General features: G+C 39.7%; 1 protein-coding gene across 4 annotated transcripts in view; it reads left to right on the top strand.

Annotated features, from left to right (window-relative positions):
• The window catches only part of LOC126418883 (calmodulin-like), a 220,461-nt gene extending 197,204 nt beyond the window's left edge, over window positions 1-23,257 (top strand). For all 4 annotated transcript variants that reach the window (XM_050085890.1, XM_050085889.1, XM_050085887.1 and 1 more), the window contains 4 exons: window positions 4,169-4,278; window positions 7,056-7,146; window positions 8,321-8,377; window positions 22,112-23,257. In XM_050085890.1, the coding sequence (XP_049941847.1) occupies window positions 4,169-4,278; window positions 7,056-7,146; window positions 8,321-8,377; window positions 22,112-22,200 (347 nt within the window). In that variant the 3' untranslated portion in view covers window positions 22,201-23,257. The remainder of the gene's footprint in view (window positions 1-4,168; window positions 4,279-7,055; window positions 7,147-8,320; window positions 8,378-22,111) is intronic.
• Window positions 23,258-23,548: the final 291 nt, after the last annotated feature.

Raw genomic sequence — 23,548 nt, 5'->3', positions numbered from 1 at the left:
TCTCAGAGTTTTTGCCTGGGGGCCTTATTTAACATGCTAAAGAGGCTATTCCAGCAGACATTGAGGGAACAGATTGCAACCAACTGCAGATTGTGGCACATTTAGTAACAAATGATGCCTGTTATCTGTGCTCCGAGGCCATTTCAGTGACTGGCAGAGAAGGTTGAGAAGACTATCCTTGCACATGGAGCTTCAAAGAAGCTCACAATTTGCAGCATTTTCCCCAGGACTGATCTTGGTCCTTTGGTTCTGATTTGAGTGGAAGGACTTGATCAAAGACTTTGAAGGCTCTGTGACAAGCTAGGCTGCAACTTCCTAAACTTGTGCCATAGGAATGAAAACTATAGAGTCCCCCTAGCTCAGATGTGCACTACACATCAGAGGCTGCTAGTCAGGTAGCTGATTGTTGGTTGATTTGAGGGAGGGGACCAAACAGCAAGGTCATCAGATTAGGGAAGGATGCGGAAGGAAGTTAGCCATGCCTTTTCAAAGGAACCATCCAGGCATCTGCCTGAACCTCAAGTAGAGATTAGGTGACTCTCCATCCAATCCAGACAATGATAGCTGTAGGAAACCAAAAAGTATCAGCATAAGATCTAAAGCAATGCCTCCCACAGGTGAGAATATTAAAATCCTATTGGTAAACTGCCAAAGCATTTGCAACAAAGTGCCAGAGTTTGAGGTTCTCACGAAAAGTGTCGAAGCTCACATAATACTAGTTACAGATAGGCTGGTTGAAATCTGAAACTGATAGCAGTGAGCTTTTTGGGGAAAATTTAAGTGTATAGCGAAAGGCTAGGCAAATTGTGAATGCAGGGGGGGGGGGGGGGGGGGGGGGGGGATGTATTTGTTGCAGTAGGCAAGAAACTCAAATCCAGCGAGATAGAAACTGAAGCTACATGTGAGATTGTTTGAGCAAGGCTCATTATCAGGAATGGGCATAAAATGATAACTGGATCTTTCTATCGCCCGCCAGACTTGTCTCCTAATGTAACTGAAAACTTTAGAGAAAACCTCAGTTCACTTGCAGATAAGTCCCCCAGTCATACTGTACTCATTGATGGAGCCTTTAATCATCCAACAATCAACATGAAAAATTACAGTTTTGTTAGGGGTGGGCATGATAAGACATCATGTGAAATAACTAAATGCCTTCTCTGAAAACTGCCTAGAATGCATAGTTATGAACCCACACATGATGGAACTATATTGGATCTAATGGCAACAAACAGACCTGACCTCCTTGAGGATATCCACACTGGAACTGTCAGCAGTGACCATGATGTGGTTATGGCAACACTAATTACCAAAGTACAAAGAACAACTAAAACAAGCAGAAAGATATATATGTTCAGTAAACTAGGTAAAAAATCAGTACAGTAATACATCAATGAGAAACTTGAAACTTTCAGCACACGGCAGGAGCATGTAAAAGAACTCTGGCTCAAGTTTAAAAGAATAGTTGACCATGCACTAGGCAGACATGTACCCAGTAGAACAGTTCATAATGGGAGGGAACCTCCATGATATACAGTCACTGTAAAGAAACTTCTAAAGAAACAAGAGATTACTGCATAAGAGGTGTGAAACAAAGCATAGGGCTATAGATAGAGAGATGCTAAATGAAATGCATTTGGCTTCAAGAAAGCAATATGTGGTGCCTTCAGTGACTACTGTAGCAGAATTTTGTCAAGCGATCTTTCACAGAACCCAAAGAAATTATGGTTGTATGTAAAGGCTGTTAGTGGTGCCAGTCCCTAGTGAATGAGAAGGGAACTGAAATTGAGGGTGGCAAAGCAAAAGCCGAAATGCTTAACTTCATTTGCAAACATTCCTTTACAAACGAAAACCCAGGAGAATTGTGCCAATTTAATACTTGTACCACTGAAAAGATGACTGAAATAAGTATTAGTTTCAGTAGCAATGAGAAACAGCTAAAATCATTAAAATTGAACAAAACTCCAGGCCCTGATGGAATCCCTATCATATTCTATACTGAATTTGCAGATGAGTTATCCCCTCTTCTAAATATAATCTATTGTAGAGCCCTCGAACAAGAAAACATGCCCAGTTCTTGGGAAAAGGTACAGGTCACACCCATCTACAAGAAGGGTAGCAGAAATGATCCATGAAACTTCTGTCAGTTCGTTGTAGTATCTTAGAGCATATTCTGAGCTCAAACATAATGAGGTATCTTGAACAGAATGACCTCCTCAATGCCAACCAGCATGTAGTTCTAAAACATCAGCTGTGTGAAACCCAACTCGCAATTTTCTTGCATGACACACTGAAAGCAACCAGGTAGATGCAGTATTTCTTGATCATCATCTAAAGCTCTCTTGACCAAATTTAAATTCATTTGTCCACTTAGCAACATTTGAATATGAAATAGCAAAGTTCCCCAGTGTAATGTGGAAATCAGCATGAATGTCCTTTACTTTCATACCTTTCTTTACAAAGTACTTAATCACTGCCTGAATCTTGATTTTTTCCATTTTCACAAATCACTATGCGGGAACAACAGAGTGACATCACTGCCACCACAGCTCTCTTCCAAGAGCACTGATATGCACATGTTTACAGGCAACTGTCCAATGTATATCATGTAAATGACTCGCTGAGCTAGTGCTGACCTCTCTTGGTGATTCCGAGAACTTTTCAAACCACCCTCATAGCTGTCATGCAAAATTTCCATGTGAAAGTGAGAGATCGCAGACCCCCAATCCTCACATTGTTTCAATTTACCTCCCTGGACACTTAAAAGCAAGCTTTGTCCATGGAGATCACCTTTTTGAGATAGCCTAGGTTATAGTTGAAGTGACTCAGAATCTCAATTGCAAATGTTTTGCACTTTGGCCTATCATCAGGTTGAAGCACGTGCATCAGCTGCACCTTTTAGCAATCAAGCCTCAGTCTCTTGTGTAGCACCATGTGCACCATGCTTGATGGTAACTGTAACTGCTGAGATGCCTGAAACCTGCATCACTCATGCTCAGATGCCCAGAATTCATCCTCTTAATGGTGTTTCCAAATTCACTGAACCTTGTGTACCACTTTGTGATAGTCAGACATGATGGTGGTGTATTTCTGAAATGTGTATGGAAGTTCTGCTGGACCTGTGTGTCAGATTTTGTCTCTAACAACTATTCCACACATTGTGCTGTCTGCTGGAGGGAGGGGGAGGGGGGGGGGGAGGGTTTGCCATCAATAATTAATGTGGGGGGAAAAAGCAAGATAGCAAGCTTTAGGTGTGTGTGAATATTATTCTGCAAGCTGCACCTCTCTAGCTATCTCTGTTTCTGAAATATATGTGATCAAAGTCGTAAAGATAATTTTGGAGCATCCTGCAGATTAAGTTATTCTTGGGATATTTGCTTAGTGAAACTGTTACCACAACATTCATGCTTCAATCTACAGTAGGAAAGTTATGAAATGAAACACTGGAAACTCAAGACAGGAATATCAACAATGTAGCAAAAAACCGATTGCTACTTACCATAAGGAAGATACATAAGTTTCAGAAAAGCACAATCAAAAGACACTTAAGTAAAACTTTTGGTTACTGCCTTCATCAATAAAAGAGAGAGGCGTGCACACACACACTCATACAAACACTGGCATCCTGGCCCAAGATACTGGTCATGTGTGTAGGAGGTGTGCTTGCTTGTGTGTACAAGTGATTATTGTGTCTCACTCTTTTACTGATGAAGACAGTGGCCTAAAGCTTCCAATAAGTGTCTTTTAATTGTGTCTGTCTGCAATGTAGTATGTTTCTTTATAATAAGTAGTAATTTGTCTTTTCCTACAATGTTAATGTTATGAAATAGTCTGACTTGTAACATAACATACTAATAATGTTCCAGGTAAAATACAGAACGGTCTTTTTTCCACTGCTGATGTCTCACACAAATGGATGTCCACATCAAGCACTTGTGTATATACCTGTGATATGATTTGATATATGCAACATATATCTATTAATATTAAAACATATGTATAGTATTCTATTTACAACAAACATTCATTTTTCATAACATACTGTAAAACACTGCAACAATCTAAGTTTGGTAGTTTAAGGATGCAGGACTGACAGGTGAAGAGTTTCGGCATCATTTATTGTGTTAAGTATGTACAGCTACTTGTGAAATGAAATCTTTTGCTTCAACAGGTGACGGTAACGTCAGCTTTGAAGAGTTCGTTGAAATTGTCTCTAACATGGGTGCTACAGCTGAAAGAACTGCAGACCAAGAAGAGAAGGAACTCCGTGATGCATTTAGGGTAAGATTTCTGTAAGAACAATTTTCTACCATTGTTAAATATGGTATGGAAGGTTCTGGCAGAAAGTAAATAATTCAGGAGTACAAGTAACAACTCACCAAATAGTGGAGGTGTTGAGTCATCAATAGGTGAACAAATGAGATGGAGAAAGTCCCTAACTTTGGTTACAACCTTACACACACATACAAAATCAGTACAGCTGATAGTGAATAAATATTCACTATTCAGCCAGCACATTGTGGTTGTGTGTGTGTGTGTGTGTGTGTGTGTGTGTGTGTGTGTGTGTGTGTGTGTGTGTCCATGTCCTTTACTCCTAAATTATTTACTTTCTATCATTTTTGAATGACTAATAGTGTGTATCATGAGATTCATCTCTTTTTATAATACTGATGCTATTCTTATTCTCTTCACATTTCACATGTGTAAATCATTTACAACAGGCTTTTATAACTTCTAAAATCAAACCATTCCTTGAATAATTTTGAACAATTTTGCTGCTCGTAGAGGGAATACTGTGGTAAAGTTCTTATTTTGTAACTGCGTATCAATCATCCTCTTGTTTGAACATACAGACAGTTTCATAACATGGATGAATTCCTCCTTTTGTTTCTCACTCGGTGGTGAGTAAGTCCTGATCTGTTAAACATCAAGCTGGTTACTACTTCACCTTTGTTAATTACAAGTAAATAATTTATCTTAATTTTATTATTAACATTCACCTCCATGTCTTTGGATCCAAATTACCTGCTGTATAGGTTGAGATGTTAAGAACTGCCTCTCCTTGCTTATTTATAGGCTCTTGAGAGTGATGCACCATCACTCTGTTATCTTTTTGAACTCCTTTGATGCTATATTCTCCCAATAATTCTCACAAAAACAAAACAGTTGTTCCAAAATATTATTTTTTACTATGTTACTCTGTTTTACAACTATCTTATACGTGTATGTCTGATGTTTCATTTACTTTGTTTGCTTTATTGTCCTCTTTTCTGATGAATGTGAATGACACAGAACTTTTTTTTATTTTTCATTCTAATTAACAGTTGCAATTCTCACAACATAGTACATAATGGATGTAATTGGTCTTTTTGTTGTCTCATCAACTTTTGTTATCCAAACCTGTTTTTGCATAGTCAGCACTATCAACATAACAGTTTGCAGTCAATTTTTGCACACTTCCTGTCTTATTTAACAAACATTTTTCCTTAACTCTGTCTTTCACATGTGAGACATCAGTTCCAAAGCTGTTGCAAATTTCCATCAACTGCCACTCTCCTCCATATTTTAAGATAGCCACAAGAAACAACTCTGTGAAATGTGAGATACAATTAGGATGCTGGTAGGGTTTGTCATCTCTGTCCCATACATTCTTCCCCATCCTACTTTCTCACCACCTTTGCAAATCGAAATATTGGTTGGATTATTTTCGAGCTTTCTCCAATATAGACACCATATCTATGATGAAATTTTTACAGTGATGGTAGGCCAAAAATTGTCTTTTCTATTATACGAGTGACTTAAAAATAGAGGCAGTTACACATATGCATTTGTTTGCTTCTGTACAAGTTCACATTAAGTGCACTGTATAAAATCATGTTATAATAGCTTTTCTGCAAAAATATATTGATTAACATGTTCCACATTCCTGAAGATTTTGTTTCATTTTGATGTCTATAAAGCATAATGTATAAATCAATTAATTAAATATGAAACAAAGATGGAAAACATTGTTGATTGTAATCTGTTCATAGTAAGAGATACTGAAGATGCACCACCACTTAGTGCACATAGAGTGGTTCCTAGCCCTGACTATCTTCTCTCACTTAAATTAAAAAGAACAAAAACACATCAATTCACTTTACATGCATGCACCACAGCCATGTATTGTTTACACTTGTCATCCTACCACAGGTGCTAATACAATAATCAGAACAAGTTCACACATAAATAACAAGTTGAATTATTCTTACTCACATACTGTTAATGACTTACCTCCAATGTCAAGATTGATGTCGTACATTACAATCCCAATGATCATGTGATTTGTTTCAAATTCCAGTGGTTTTTACTGTCAGAACTTAGCAGTGAGGGAAGGAGAATGATGGCTTGGTTCCTGGTCACTAAAAAGTACGTCACTGTTCTTTGTAAAATTCCAATCCTCTCCACACTATCCCACAGTGTGATTTCATGTGGGATTATTGATTTGGGAGTGCTGTGTTCACCAACCTCTTGCTGCCATTTGAGAGGTATAGTGCTGGTTTTCACTCCTCACTTCAGTGTCAACATGATCAAAAATCCAAAACAGAATTGCATCCACTGATCAGTCATCCATGTTGAACAGTTATGGTACCCTTAATAATGGTAGGATGTCCATCTGTGACCAAGAGGAAGAACTTAGCACTTAAGTTTCGTAATTGGCTTATGGACTTCCCAGCCAACTTCAATTTTACTGTCTGGATGTGAGTTTTTTTACACTGAGGCAAAAATGTGGAGAGTGGGCACTAGTATCGATCCTCATTCTATCCTTTATAATATGTAACTCTCAAATACCCATCGTACCTCAGTTATTATGAGGAAGTTCACATGAAAGGCAGTGGGCCAGACTGAGTCATGGTGTAGTAAAAAGTTTTGAACTACTCTACCATGAAACTTCAACACAGCATACATTCTGCTAATTAGTGAAAGATTTGTTCTATAAGTTCTATGTTTGTTCATTGTTTTAGATCAATACAGATTTTGCACATAATATGAAAATATCATTGTGATTCAACTTTCAGGTATTTGATAAGCACAACAGAGGCTACATAAGTGCATCAGATCTGCGAGCTGTCCTTCAGTGTCTTGGAGAAGACCTCTCTGAAGAAGAAAGTAAGTTGGTATACATTAATATAAACCATGAAATCTAATTATTTTTCTTGTAGGTTAAAATTCTGTCAGAAAAATCTTTGCTTCTTGAATTGTGTTTTTTATTATTTTCTGCTGGTTAAGAAATTGGTTGTTTTTGATCCTTCAGGTAGATAACATAAATTTTACGTGGTAATTCAAGTTCCTTCTCACCCAGGATTAAGCTGAGAAAGAAGTTGATGAAGTTAAGCAAATGAACTGATATTACTGAAAAATAAGCTTTGAAGCAAGCAATATTTTGTTATAAATTTTCTTAATGAAATATATTCAAGGGGAAAGTTATCCACAAAACAGGAAAAGAACATATGGAAAGAAGTATATTTAAAATTCAGACCATCACAGTACACCATGGATGATTCTCACAACCATAAAGAATGTAATTACAGTGACAGTTCTGTCCACAATAATTACACACTAAAAAATAATTTCAAGAATCAGTATCCGAGAATGAAACATTAAATTGTTTAGTTCTCTTTTCTGTTATGAGAAGCAAAACTTCAGAGAACTGCCAGATATTTCATAGCAAATAAAAAATATATGTTTAAACTAAGAGGTAAGTTAGTAATAGTCTAAGAAAATTAACTGCAAACAGCACACAGTGGGACCCAACAATAATGGTTGCTAATACACATTTGTTGCATATGGGGATTAAGTGAAATAAAGAAAAATGGGATGAGACAAAATTATTACAAACATAAAATACCAATATGTCATTTGACAAAATGATAAGAAGATAAAAGAATAATGTCATATTTTTCTAATGTGAATTTATCAATGATTCATTCAGGTGTTTTACATGTTCAGACAGCTTTGCTTGCAGTGTTGAATTGTTGATGCCAAATTAGTATGCAGATTACCAAAACGGATGTAGAACCAAAATATATTGCTTTGACTGGCCAAACAAAAATTGTTTGCATATCTCCTCTAGTTGAATGGTTTGTTGTAATCAAAACACTGTGGAGGTCCTCAAGCTATTCCCTATGCTTCTAAAGTGTTCCATGCATTGCTCTTCAGTTGCATTTCTCCACATACAGCCATGGTGCTGTACATACATAAGTATTCCCTGCAACAAATAAGTTAAAAATCTGTTTTATGTTTAATCCTGCAAATGTTACTACTTTTTTATTTCTTTTTATAGTTGAAGACATGATAAAAGAAGTGGATGTTGATGGGGATGGCCGCATTGACTTTTATGGTGAGTATAAGATCTGTTTTCCAATTAACAAACAGAAATAAATGTGCATTTTAATTTCCATATGATCCAAAATTAATTTTGTTCTGACAGGGCAATGAATTGAGGATGCAATAGTTTCTCACTCTTGGCAATGATGACAGGTTTTGTAAATGACATCACTGTCTATACAGAAAAACTTAAGACACAACACATAAATTATGATTTACCTCCTCACAGTTTAACAGCAATAACCTGCAAACAACACACATGCTTTACTGCAACCTGTGGCTCTCTTGCTGCATATCATTACAAGGACTTTGTGTTATACAAGAAGCCTTGTCCTTGCATTGTTGGATTACTGTATTTTTCCAATGGTTCCGTTTATCAATAGGATTCATGATTCATTAAATATATGTATGTGTGATAGAGGGGGAGGGGAGGGTCAGGCATGCATGTGTATGTGTAGTAAGGTGAAAACTTTGTGACATTTCAAATTTTGTTCATAATGATTATGCCCTTTTCTACAAACAATGTGTGACCACTCCTGGAAAACTGAAAAACAAATGAAATTAAATATGTGTTCAAGGACATGTCTCTCTCATCTCAACAACATCAGGATATACACTCCTGGAAATTGAAATAAGAACACCGTGAATTCATTGTCCCAGGAAGGGGAAACTTTATTGACACATTCCTGGGGTCAGATACATCACATGATCACACTGACAGAACCACAGGCGCATAGACACAGGCAACAGAGCATGCACAATGTCGGCACTAGTACAGTGTATATCCACCTTTCGCAGCATTGCAGGCTGCTATTCTCCCATGGAGACGATCGTAGAGATGCTGGATGTAGTCCTGTGGAACGGCTTGCCATGCCATTTCCACCTGGCGCCTCAGTTGGACCAGCGTTCGTGCTGGACGTGCAGACCGCGTGAGACGACGCTTCATCCAGTCCCAAACATGCTCAATGGGGGACAGATCCGGAGATCTTGCTGGCCAGGGTAGCTGACTTACACCTTCTAGAGCACGTTGGGTGGCACGGGATACATGCGGACGTGCATTGTCCTGTTGGAACAGCAAGTTCCCTTGCCGGTCTAGGAATGGTAGAACGATGGGTTCGACGACGGTTTGGATGTACCGTGCACTATTCAGTGTCCCCTCGACGATCACCAGTGGTGTACGGCCAGTGTAGGAGATCGCTCCCCACACCATGATGCCGGGTGTTGGCCCTGTGTGCCTCGGTCGTATGCAGTCCTGGTTGTGGCGCTCACCTGCACGGCCCCAAACACGCATACGACCATCATTGGCACCAAGGCAGAAGCGACTCTCATCGCTGAAGACGACACATTTCCATTCGTCCCTCCATTCACGCCTGTCACGACACCACTGGAGGCGGGCTGCACGATGTTGGGGCGTGAGCGGAAGACGGCCTAACGGTGTGCGGGACCGTAACCCAGCTTCATGGAGACGGTTGCGAATGGTCCTCGCCGATACCCCAGGAGCAACAGTGTCCCTAATTTGCTGGGAAGTGGCGGTGCGGTCCCCTACGGCACTGCGTAGGATCCTACGGTCTTGGCGTGCATCTGTGCGTCGCTGCGGTCCGGTCCCAGGTCGACGGGCACGTGCACCTTCCGCCGACCACTGGCGACAACATCGATGTACTGTGGAGACCTCACGCCCCACGTGTTGAGCAATTCGGCGGTACGTCCACCCGGCCTCCCGCATGCCCACTATACGCCCTCGCTCAAAGTCCGTCAACTGCACATACGGTTCATGTCCACGCTGCGGCATGCTACCAGTGTTAAAGACTGCGATGGAGCTCCGTATGCCACGGCAAACTGGCTGACACTGACGGCGGCGGTGCACAAATGCTGCGCAGCTAGCGCCATTCGACGGCCAACACCGCGGTTCCTGGTGTGTCCGCTGTGCCGTGCGTGTGATCATTGCTTGTTCAGCCCTCTCGCAGTGTCCGGAGCAAGTATGGTGGGTCTGACACACCGGTGTCAATGTGTTCTTTTTTCCATTTCCAGGAGTGTATAATACTGTTTCTCCAATATACATCAATGTGCAAGGGTCAGTAACAACCTAATGACACAACAGTTTTCTCCAAAGCACCTACACTTCATTTTTTTTCCATTTTCTCATTAAATAATACACTCTGCCATCTTCATTCCTGAGAATAACACCTCATTGCATCTAGAAGATGACAGCTATTACAATTGTTTAGCCACTCCTCCACAGCTGTGTATCTATAACTCATATTTTTATGAATGTTCCATATTTTCTGGCACCAGGTGGAGCACTATCATATTTCATAGTTGTAGATGGAGGAGGATAGTATACTGCATTATCTGGGCAGATTTCTGTGGTTTACGTATTTAATGATGCTAAGTGCCTTGGGAGATCTAAATTTCTCATTCCTCCACTTTCATGACCAAGGGATTTTGCTGTCAAATATAAGCCCCAGTCACCTCAACAAATCATTCACTTTAGAAGCAATATCCTCCTGACTATTTTAGGATTATAAATGTTCCTAGAGCTGTGGAAATCAAACCTGTAACTGATGTGCACCAAGTAGTGGTGCAACTTCTGGTAGTTAATTACAGCTGTTATTGGGTGGAGGAGCAACATTTCACAAAGTTGTCTGCAAATGAGCGAGCTTGAACTGGGCTCTTAATAATGAAAGTTATGCTTTTAATGATGATAGTAAAAATGATAACACTCAGGACACTCCTGAAGGTTGATTCCCATGTTTACAAGCTCAATGTCTGAAATAGCAACATTACAGGAAGGATCACATAAGAATGGGTGGTCAACCTCAGGAACAACATTGCTGGACATGTCCAAGATGCCTCCAAGAGGTATCCTAGACCTTTACAAGATCAAAAAAGATATCTACAAGGAAATATCTCCATAAAAATGCTGCATACATTCCTCCAGTAGGAACAAGTGATCCCTTGTGGAATGGTATCACCTGATCCATAATCGAAGTTATAACACTCATCTGCTGTGACACAAACCAATGCTACCCTCTGGCAGGATTTTTAATTTTGACCGCTTGTTTGTCTAATGGATAAAAGGGTATCAGACAGAAATTTTGAATATATTGTAATTAATAGAAAAACTAGCCAGGCTTTTACTTTGGGGATAATGAAAAGTAGTAAAGTTCAAATACGAAAGAAAAATCGAATGGTCGCCAGCCCAATTAGGCACATTAATTTGAAATTTTATGTTCAAGGCAACTGAATATTGCTTCTTGTAATGACTTTCATTAAGACTCCCTTTGAATAGCACTCTGGATACAAATGAATACAGGGCAATCTAAGCTGTGGGTAGCAGTAGTCACCATTAATGCACAAACCAGTAATCATAGAAAGATAAATTGTACACCACTCATAATAATAACAGTTATAATCACTAACATTACATGACTCAGTATTGAGATGTTACTTCAGAAAACAACAAACTAAAGTTGGACATGGAGGGGCATTAACTGGTCCATGCTCTAACACATATCTGTGTGTATGAAGTTGGTGGAGCAGTGGCGAAGTAGTGGTGGCAAGCAACGTGGTGACTAACTGTATTCACGGCTCTTAATGTTTGAATTCTCTTTACAATTTCTTCTTGGTGATGGATTTTTTACATGTTAGAGCCATTCCTTATTGCCAAATCCACATCCAAGGCAAGTGTGTACCGTGCAATGATTAGCCACTGACTGTGTGCCAGTCGCACCAAGGAGCCGCCCAGTTTGACTACCAAAATCACCTTTTACATCGCTCCAAGCCACTTCTGTTGCGGAGAGACTTCCCTACATCTTTTACGTTATACAATGTAAGTGGCCTAAGCATGAACCAGCTTCCAACATACAATGTTTTCTTTATAAACATACATATATTATAAAATTTCATTATTTTAAACATCATTTAGCTTTTTCCATACATATATCACAAACTTTAAATTTCCTGCCACAAATCAATGACCTTAAGTAACAAGGAACAAACACTTCATAATCACAGATACTCAGTTACATAGTATAAACTTACTTCTAATTGACATAGGTGTTACAAAGTGACTAAGGAACTGTATGGATTCGAGAACCCAAACGTTATAGCATTTCATCATTCACTTCAAGATATGTTCATCATTCCATCAGGACATGTAGTCTTCACAGATGACATGAAGACTCAAATGGATACATGATAAACTGGGTAAATAATATCTTTAATTTTTACATGTTGTCATGATGCTCATGTCACAACTGCCTGTGCAACATCCACTTACCTGTAATGAACGTCCATGTCAGCTGCTTCCTTTCAGGCATACCTCAATCTATTAGGTGTACCCAGACCAGGAACTGGTCAACTGAATGTGAATTGCTCACCATTTCCCACTATTAAGTATGACCAAGAAGGATAGCAGATCCAGAGACTGACGATGAAGAATAAACCCACAGCAGTTCTGTAGAACAAGCTTCTCTGAAGGTTATGAGGACAGCTGTCCTTATGTGCTCAATTTCAGTATAATTAAGCAGAATTCATGAGTAATTGCATTTCCTATCTCAAGAGAATAATTTTCAAAATATGTTACAAACACTATTTCTACACTGTTTTGCAGCAAGTTAATTATTACTTCAGCTGACGAGTAAGCTACTAATACATTAACTGTGACTGGCCAGAGTCCCACTATAGATACTGCATATTTCTTAACACCAAACTACAGTTGTCCATCAACTACCCTTTGTCAAGCACCATTAACTATTTTTAATGTGGAATCTCACAACATTTCACTAAACATTGTATGAAACAGTGATTAGTTTTCAGTGACAGTACCTCAGCCTTGCCCCCCCCCCCCCCCCCCCCCCCCAAGGAAAAACTGACCTACTAACCAGAGCATGTCCGTCAGTCAGAGGTGGTTTCGGAGACAGGTCCTGGTTATGACTGTGCTCCAGTACCAGGCTGACACAAAAAGTTGGGCTGGAATAAAAATGCTATTTTGAGCATGTTTAAACACACTAATTTAGTCTTGCTACTCGAGGCCAAGTGTTTGATCTCTTCTCTTTAATATCTGATATGAGCCATTATATGGTGGCTGAGGCTCTGGCTGGGGAACAACTGTTCATAAGATCAATTTGTACAACTTTACAAGTCCTGATGGATGGAGATAGCTGTAGAGCAATGTCTGGATGTATGGATTTAAAATTTTTGGGCACTAAACAGCAAGGGACCATTTCTACGGGCCAGTCAAGGGCACATGTGAGTGATGTGCCCATGCATACGTGCAACAGTATCTCGTAAGTAGGTGCCTGATGGTTGTGGGGACAGTCAGGTCACCAAATTCACCAGGCAGGTGCAGTGGTTCACCATAAACCAGTTCAGCTGACGGAGTCAAAATCAACCTTATATGTCATATGAGTCAAAATCGTCCTTGTAGGTCATACATAGTATAACAATCAGAAGTGCAGCAGGCCAGTGAGTTGCACTGCACCTCAAAGTAGCTTTGAGTGTACTATCACCCAATCATACCATTGCTAAATGGATGGAAACTTGCTGTCTGATGATATCCAGCACTGGAAAACCTACTTAATTGGCAAACTAATCCAATTCAAACTGCCAACCACAGTCCTTTGTTACACACATCAAAAAAAGTTTTGCATCACTCCGGTTCCCAGAACACCTGAAGATAGAGGTTGACTGTGGATATTATATCACAGACACAGTCCCTCTGACTGTTCAGCAATGTCACTAAACTCACCCAAAGATGCAAACAACCATGCATGAGATGCGCCTATTAGACAGACGTGGTCCGACAGCCGATCTGTTCCAGTCATTCCATCAAGGAAGAGGTACACAGCTCATGCTGACTGTAGTCCAGTCATGCCTAGATGGTCAATACCGCAGTTCAATCACATCCACCTTGTTACTTTGAGCCAGGAAGAGCTCTCAACAAAGGAAAGTGTCTAGACATCTCAGAATGAACCAAAGCGATGTTGTTCGGACATGGAGGAGATATAGAGAGACAGGAACTGTCGAAGACATGCCACAACACCATGCAGCATGGTACAGACGAGCCCAACAACATGCCAAATGGGATGCTCAGGATTGGCATCATGTGCTCTTCACCAATGAGTGTTGCATATGCCGTCAACCAGACAGCCGTTGCAGACGTGATCGTAGACAACCCAGTCAGGCTGAGTGCCTTAGGACACTGTCCAGTGAGTGCAGCAAGGGGGAGGTTCCCTGCTGTTTTTGGGTGGCATCATGTGGGGCCGATGTACGCCATTGGTGGTCATGGAAGGCGCCATAACAGCTTTACGATACCTGAATGCTATCCTCCGACTGATAGTGAAACTATATCGGCAGCATATTGGTGAGGCATTTGTCTTCATGGACGACAATTCGCAACCCCATCATGCAAATCTTGTGAATGACTTCCATCAGGATAATGACATCACTTGACGAGAGTGGACAGCATATTCTCCAGACACGAACTCTATCAAACTTGCCTGGGATGGATTGAAAAGGACTGTTTATGGATGACATGACCCACCAACCACTCTGAATGTTCTACACCAAATCGCCATTGAGGAGTGGGACAATCTGGACCAACAGCGCCTGATGAACTTGTGGATAGTATACCATGACGAATACAGGCATGCATCAATGCATGGGGACGTGCTACTTGGTATTAGAGGTACTGGTGTGTACAGCAATCTGGACCACCACCTCTGAAGGTCTTGATATGCAATGTGTGGTTTTCATGAACAATAAAAAGGGCAGAAATGATGTTTATTTTGGTATCTATTCCAATTTTCTATACAGGTCCCGGAACCGAGGTGATGCAAAACTTTTTTTGATGTGTGTATATCAAGAGGACAGCTGAAGGAGGTAACCCAAATTAAAATGAAAGCTACAGCTAGTATCTTTGTTGCATTGTCTGCGACTGGTATCATTTTTGGTCAGCAGTTTTGTGAAGCAGCTTATCATTGTCAGCAAATACCATTGCTCGCCAAAGAGTGGCAGTGAACTGACCAAATATGTATCTAGATGAGCAAAACCCCCCCATGAACCATGGACCTTGCCGTTGGTAGGGAGGCTTGCGTGCCTCAGTGATACAGATAGCCGTACCGTAGGTGCAACCACAACGGAGGGGTATCTGTTGAGAGGCCAGACAAATGTGTGGTTCCTGAAGAGGGGCAGCAGTCTTTTCAGTAGTTGCAGGGGCAACAGTCTGGATGATTGACTGATCTGGCCTTGTAACACTAACCAAAACGGCCTTGCTGTGCTGGTACTGCGAACGGCTGAAAGCAACGGGAAACTACGGCCGTAATTTTTCCCGAGGGCATGCAGCTTTACTGTATGGTTAAATGATAATGGTGTCTTCTTGGGTAAAATATTCCAGAGGTAAAACAGTCCCCCATTCGGATCTCCGGGCGGGGACTACTCCAGAGGATGTAAATATCAGGAGAAAGAAAACTGGCGTAATACGGATCGGAGCGTGGAATGTCAGATCCCTTAATCGGGCAGGTAGGTTAGAAAATTTGAAAAGGGAAATGGATAGGTTAAAGTTAGATATAGTGGGAATTAGTGAAGTTCGGTGGCAGGAGGAACAAGACTTTTGGTCAGGCGAATACAGGGTTATAAACACAAAATCAAATAGGGGTAATGCAGGAGTAGGTTTAATAATGAATAGGAAAATAGGAAAGCGGGTAAGCTACTACAAACAGCATAGTGAACGCATTATTGTCGCCAAAATAGATACGAAGCCCACACCTACCACAGTAGTGCAAGTTTATATGCCTACTAGCTCTGCAGATGACGAAGAAATTGAAGAAATGTATGATGAAATAAAAGAAATTATTCAGATAGTGAAGGGAGACGAAAATTTAATAGTCATGGGTGACTGGAATTCGTCAGTAGACAGTAGGAAAAGGGAGAGAAGGAAACGTAGTAGGTGAATATGGATTGGGGGTAAGAAACGAAAGAGGAAGCCGCCTGGTAGAATTTTCACAGAGCACAACTTAATCATAGCTAACACTTGGTTCCAGAATCATAAAAGAAGACTGTATACATGGAAGAAGCCTGGAGATACTGACAGGTTTCAGACAGATTATATAATGGTAAGACAGAGATTTAGGAACCAGGTTTTAAATTGTAAGACATTTCCAGGGGCAGATGTGGACTCTGAGCACAATCTGTTGGTTATGAACTGAACTGAAGAAACTGCAAAAAGGTGGGAATTTAAGAAGATGGGACCTGGATAAACTGAAAGAACCAGAGGTTGTACAGAGTTTCAGGGAGAGCATAAAGGAACAATTGACAAGAATGGGGGAAAGAAATACAGAAGAAGAAGAATGGGTAACTTTGAGGGATAAAGTAGTGAAGGCAGCAGAGGATCAAGTAGGTAAAAAGACAAGGGCTAGTAGAAATCCTTGGGTAACAGAAGAAATATTGAATTTAATTGATGAAAGGAGAAAATATAAAAATGCAGTAAATGAAGCAGGCAAAAAGGAATACAAACGTCCCAGAAATGAGATCGACAGGAAGTGCAAAATGGCTAAGCAGGGATGGCTAGAGGACAAATGTAAGGATGTAGAGGCATATCTCACTAGGGGTAAGATAGATACTGCCTACAGGAAAATTAAAGAGACCTTCGGAGAAAAGAGAACCACTTGCATGAATATCAAGAGCTCAGATGGAAACCCAGTTCTAAGCAAAGAAGGGAAAGCAGAAAGGTGGAAGGAGTATATATAGGGTCTATACAAGGGCGATGTACTTGAGGACAATATTATGGAAATGGAAGAGGATGTAGATGAAGATGAAATGGGGGATATGATACTGCGTGAAGAGTTCAACAGAGCACTGAAAGACCTGAGTCGAAACAAGGCCCCGGGAGTAGACAACATTCCATTGGAACTACTGACGGCCTTGGGAGAGCCAGTCCTGACAAAACTTTACCATCTGGTGGGCAAGATGTATGAGACTGGTGAAATACCCTCAGACTTCAAGAAGAATATAATAATTCCAATCCCAAAAAAAGCAGGTGTTGACAGATGTGAAAATTACCAAACTATCAGTTTAATAAGTCATGGCTGCAAAATACTAACGCGAATTCTTTACAGACGAATGGAAAAACTAGTAGAAGCCAACCTCGGGGAAGATCAGTTTGGATTCCGTAGAAATGTTAGAACACGTGAGGCAATACTGACCTTACGACTTATCTTAGAAGAAAGATTAAGGAAAGGCAAAACTACGTTTCTAGCATTTGTAGACTTAGAGAAAACTTTTGACAATGTTGACTGGAATACTCCCTCCCAAATTCTGAAGGTGGCAGGGGTAAAATACAGGGAACGAAAAGCTATTTACAATTTGTACATAAACCAGATGGCAGTTATAAGAGTCGAGGGACATGAAAGGGAAGCAGTGGTTGGGAAGGGAGTGAGACAGGGTTGTAGCCTCTCCCCGATGTTATTCAATCTCTATATTGAGCAAGCAGTGAAGGAAACAAAAGAAAAATTCGGAGTAGGTATTAAAATCAATGGAGAAGAAATAAAAACTTTGAGGTTGGCCGATGACATTGTCATTCTGTCAGAGACAGCAAAGGACTTGGAAGAGCAGTTGAACGGAATGGACAGTGTCTTGAAAAGAGGATATAAGATGAACATCAACAAAAGCAAAACAAGGATAATGGAATGTAGTCGACTTAAGTCAGATGATGTTGAGGGAATTAGATTACGAAATGAGACACTTAAAGTAGTAAAGGAGTTTTGCTATTTGGGGAGCAAAATAACTGATGATGGTCGAAGTAGAGAGGATATAAAATGTAGACTGGCAATGGCAAGGAAAGCGTTTCTGAACAAGAGAAATTTGTTAACATCGAGTATAGATCTAAGTGTCAGGAAGTCATTTCTGAAAGTATTTGTATGGAGTGTAGCCATGTATGGAAGTGAAACATGGACAATAAATAGTTTGGACAAGAAGAGAATAGAAGCTTTTGAAATGTGGTGCTGCAGAAGAATGCTGAAGATTAGATGGGTAGATCACATAACTAATGAGGAAGTATTGAATAGGATTGGGGAGAAGAGGAGTTTGTGGCACAACTTGACTAGAAGAAGGGATCGGTTGGTAGGACATGTTCTGAGGCATCAAGGGATAACCTGTTTAGTTTGGAGGGCAGCATGGAGGGTAAAAATCGTAGAGGGAGACCAAGAGATGAATACACTAAGCAGATTCAGAAGAATGTAGGTTGCAGTAGGTACTGGGAGATGAAGAAGCTTGCACAGGGTAGAGTAGCGTGGAGAGCTGCATCAAACCAGCCTCAGGACTGAAGACCACAACAACAACAACAACAACAACATGAGCAAAACTGCCTATGGCCAAATATATGTGGTACACTAATTTGCTATGTTGACAAGCAAGGCATGCACAAGCTCACTTATGGTGATCCTTTTGAAACCCAGACCAGACAAAATGCTCCAGGACCAACAAGAATCATTTAATCCAGACACATGGCAAATGTTGGTAGTAAATTGTGAAATTAATGTCGACTGAATGTACTGGTGCAGTGAATAGCACTGTTCATAAAATATCGATATAGCGACATTTTTTCCAAAAAAAATTTTTCTCTGATATATTAGTATTCAAATGGTAATATCTACTGACAATATTTTTATTTTATATTATATTTTTTTGTAATTTTTGGCAATTATTTGGCACTATTCTTTTGAAATTATAGTAGAGCATAATTTTACTTTCAAATTATAAAGGAGTCTTACTTGTTTTTGAACTTTCATCATGTCTGTTCTTCTTCTCTGACTGTGTGAAGGAAGTACTGATAGCACAAAAAAAGTCTGATTGCACAGGGGGAGGAGGAGGGGGGGGGGGGGGGGGGGGGGTAAAGTGAAGAAATTTCTTCAGATCCCCACTCTTCAGAAAATGATGAAGAAAAATCTAAATGACAAGATTGGTCTTTGCTCTGTTTGGAGACAGGTGAAGGGAAATGCTGATATAATCGGTGCTCAGCACTACCTACAGAAACTGCAACATGTAACCTCACTATGCAATTTTGACACTGCAACTGCTAGATCACTGGTGCTTACAGAAATGTAAAAACAGGGAAGTTGACATGAAGTGTTGCAGACAGATCCAATGTGATGAAACCAAATGACAGATCCATCGGACATCTTTCATTATGCCACATACATGCATTTACCATTGTCTGCAAAGTGTTTATCACCAGGCGTGAATGTGCATCATTTTCCTTTTAGTTCTTTCTCTGAGGGGGACAATCAGGCTGCTAGCTTGTTGATGTACAAAATATCTATTTATAAACCAGTACTTAAATATACAGCTCTAAAACTAGCATTATATTTAATTGTGCGGCTAATATTTTTATAGGCTGGTACGTCAATATTTTTTCCATGGATATACAAATACGTTTTTTGATATGTCGGAGGCTGATAATAATACTTTTTAAATATACATATATGTATCAGATTCCTGATATTTTTAACAATATCCATAGTCCTAATAGTAAACACTCATTGTTGTTTTGTAGGAATATATAGATAAGTGGTTTATGGTCCATAAATATAAGGAAGTCTCTTGCTTGCAAATGAGGACATAAGTACCAGATTGTTTTGCACGCCAACAACAGTTCTGGTCATAAGAATCAATGCGAGCAGTTGTCACACGTTGTTAACTTAATGTTGCAACAGGGCTCCAGTGGAAAACTGACCGCCAACCACCACCAGAACAAGTGGCGCTGCATCTTGCACAGGGTGATGAGCAAGCAGTGCTGCATCAGTAAGGCTCTGCTTCCCAGTGATAAGAGCCATCCCCAATTCATTTATTGTGTTCACTGAATGGGTGTGGAAGGGCAGAGGACGTGGGGGAGGGGGGCGGGGGGTGCTTTTTGTCTTGGGACCCATGAGCACATATCATTCAGTCAAGTGACTCCGGCAGCTCTGGCAGATGAGGTAAATGCTAAAAGCAAAAATTAAACATTCCAAGGATGGTGGCGAAGCTCTTTGATTGTCCCTGGCTGGTGAGTTTGAGTGATGGCTTCCACCTTTTCAGATAAGGCTGATGGCCTTGCTGAAGAAATAAGATGGCATAGGAATGTGACTGTGATACATGGAAAATGCACTTAGTTTGACTGATTACCACATTGAAATGTTCAGCATATTGGAAAATTAGTACTTAAGTACTATTGATGTTGCTCTTCAGTAGCTGAAAAGATAATGTCTTCTAAGTACATGAAAAACTGGGGAGTCATCAGAGAACAGTCAATAAATCATTGCTGTGATGGTGCACAATTTCATAATCCAAATGGCATCATGATGGCTGTTTTGGAATATCTTCCTGCGCTTTGGGTATCTGAGTGAATGCCTTAGCAGAACTCAGAACATTGAACACATGGCTCCACTGAGTATATGATTATCATCTCTCAGAAATAGCACTGAGTATCAGTCTGGTGTAGTCTCCCCATTTAGCTCCTGGCAACTGATGCATGGGCATCATGTGCTACTGATTTTTTTGTACTAAATGGAGAGGCAATGACCATGGGCATCTAAACATAACACACTTGATTTCAAAGGCTGCTTCACTACCCGAGCCATCTAGATCATTTCCCCTCCACCATCAGCTATTCTGAATGTGCAGATGGGAGTTATCCTTACAATACATTCTCTGATCCCGTAACTATCCTGGCCTCAAACTGTGGTAACATACTGTCCCAACACCCTCCACCCAACAGTTTCCACCACCTCTGTCCTATTATCTCCTTCCCATTCACATCTCCGATCCTGTTTATTTGCAGCCTTCTGCCGGCACATCTTCCAGTCTTTCCCTGCTCCTCTCTTTTTTTGCTCCTTTCTCCCCCCCCCCTCCCACCCCACCCCCCCCCTTACCTCCCTGCACACCCCACCAGACAGTATTCGTCTCTCTCCCCACCCGTATGCTACTATCCCTTCCCCTTCCCCGTACCCTCCAGATAGCTGCCTGCATCCCATATGATAGTTGCATTCCAGCCCAAAATGCTGGAGTTTGCAGTCATAAAAATTAATCTCAGATTAATTATATTAGGATAAAATAAAATTTCATTGTATCGTTCTGTTACTACATACAAGTGTTACCTGACAGTGATGACCCACTTGAATCATTAAGTAAAGCAGTTGCATCAGATCCCAACAAAATGCTTATTTGATTACTAATTTTCTGGTAGACAAGTGAATCATTGTGGGACTGTACTGTTAGCACTGAATCTGGTGTATTTTCTTATGCAGATCATAAAATTTCTTGACGCTTAACTCACTGTTTATTTTATATTGCTGCTGCTCACTTGAGCATAAGACAACACAACTTATTACTGTGTTCACTGAGCAACAGTGCAGTAATAGGTACTGGCTCACAATTGTAAAACAACAAAGGAACACTACAAGAGAATGTTATTTGTGGCTGGCACATTTTATACATAGGGCCACCCAGTCAAAAGTTAAAGGTTTGCAGTTTTGATTTGGGCTATATGGTGTGCTCGATTATTATCAAGGAAAGACAAATGCCCCAAATCTGATTCCTTTTCTTCCATGCAGCTTTAAGCTACCAGCAGGATTCATATTATTGCACACTTTGCTATAGACTAAAATCATGTGATTTTAGCATTTTCCATTTGTTCCTAAACAGCACTGTAGTTCAAATTCCTATGTTGTAATACAGAAAAAAACTGAATTCATTGGATGCTTTTTTGTTGCAGAATTTGTTCATGCTCTTGGGGAGCCTGGGGAAGATGATGATGCTGAAGATGAAGATGAAGAAAAGGAAGAGATCTCACCCCTACCCTAAAGAAATGGGAGACATGACAGCTTAATAAATTCTAATGTTACAAAACAGTTCAAATAACAAAATTAAAACAATTTTCACACTTTCATACATTTTGTGCACCTATTCTATGAAACAGGTTAATTAACATAAAAACATGAACATGACAAAAGTGATTACAATTGAAGATATCACTTCAAATATATGTAGTCATTCAGTGGATTATTAAGTGTACTGCATTTAATTTAATCTATTACTCATGAACATGGAATATGAAAATATATCTCAGTACATTATAAATTTCTTAAAAAATATGTCATGTTTGTCTCACTACATCTCTATAGTATTTTACAAACTAACCCTCCCAAAAGTGTGCATATCAATGAAACTACTTTTGAAAGTATCACCAACAAATTCAAGAGGAGAACACTATCTCAGATAACTTTGGCTTTACACGTGATTAGTGATAAATGAGCTGCACATCTACATTGTCAAATGTATTAACAGTTGCAGTACATCTCCCCTACCCTATGCACACTCTCCCAGTTTCTTCTAAAAAAAAATCAATCAGTTAATATTAATGATCTGCAGTATTCATATTAAAGTATTGAAGTGTTTGAAGACACGTTTCTTTTTAAGAAATTAATGTCTGTAGTGTGTAACTGCACTTCATTTCAGTATCCTACATAACTTCTGTGACACTCTGATCTTCTTGGAGCTGTTATGTCAGATGTTAACTCTTCTATCATCAATTTTCACTGTAGCAGATAAATTTTGTGTATATAGCTTTACTGCCTGTAGTGCAGTTGATCAGTTATTTATTAATGTTGTTCACATTCAACATATAATTATATCTGAAGAGGTATATGACCAAAGTTTAAACAGTAATGATTAAAGCAGTTTCTGCATTTCAATTTACATATCCTGTCTGTAATTAAAGGAAGTTTTTGACTATCACCTGGCTGCATGACACATAAATTATTTGCTCTTTTAAAAGAGAGGGTACTTGTGGCTGTTATTTGCAAAACATATGTATGGTCTGAAATTGTGACTAAAAATAAAAATATATTATCAAAAGAGACTCTGCAGTTTTATTTTACAACAAACTATGGGATTTTATTACTCCAGTTTTAATAATAGTTGTAACCTTTCATCTGAATGGACTAATGGACTACAGCACAATAAATTAGATGTGCCAATATGTGAATCTTAGTACACAATATGTATATGAATATATGATTTTAAATCAAGTCTTCAAAATTCAAATGCACACATCTAGTAAAAGATTGAATTTTTCTTTTAATGGATTCCTTACAATAGATAATAGTGTTATATTGTTCAACAAGGTCTATAAAAAAGCACTAGGTGTTAT

Source organism: Schistocerca serialis, chromosome 9 (genome assembly GCF_023864345.2).
Source record: "Schistocerca serialis cubense isolate TAMUIC-IGC-003099 chromosome 9, iqSchSeri2.2, whole genome shotgun sequence".
In the NCBI taxonomy this organism is placed as follows: Eukaryota; Metazoa; Arthropoda; class Insecta; order Orthoptera; family Acrididae; genus Schistocerca; species Schistocerca serialis.
Note: the sequence above shows the minus strand (reverse complement) of the source record. Positions and strands in the feature narration are given on the sequence as shown.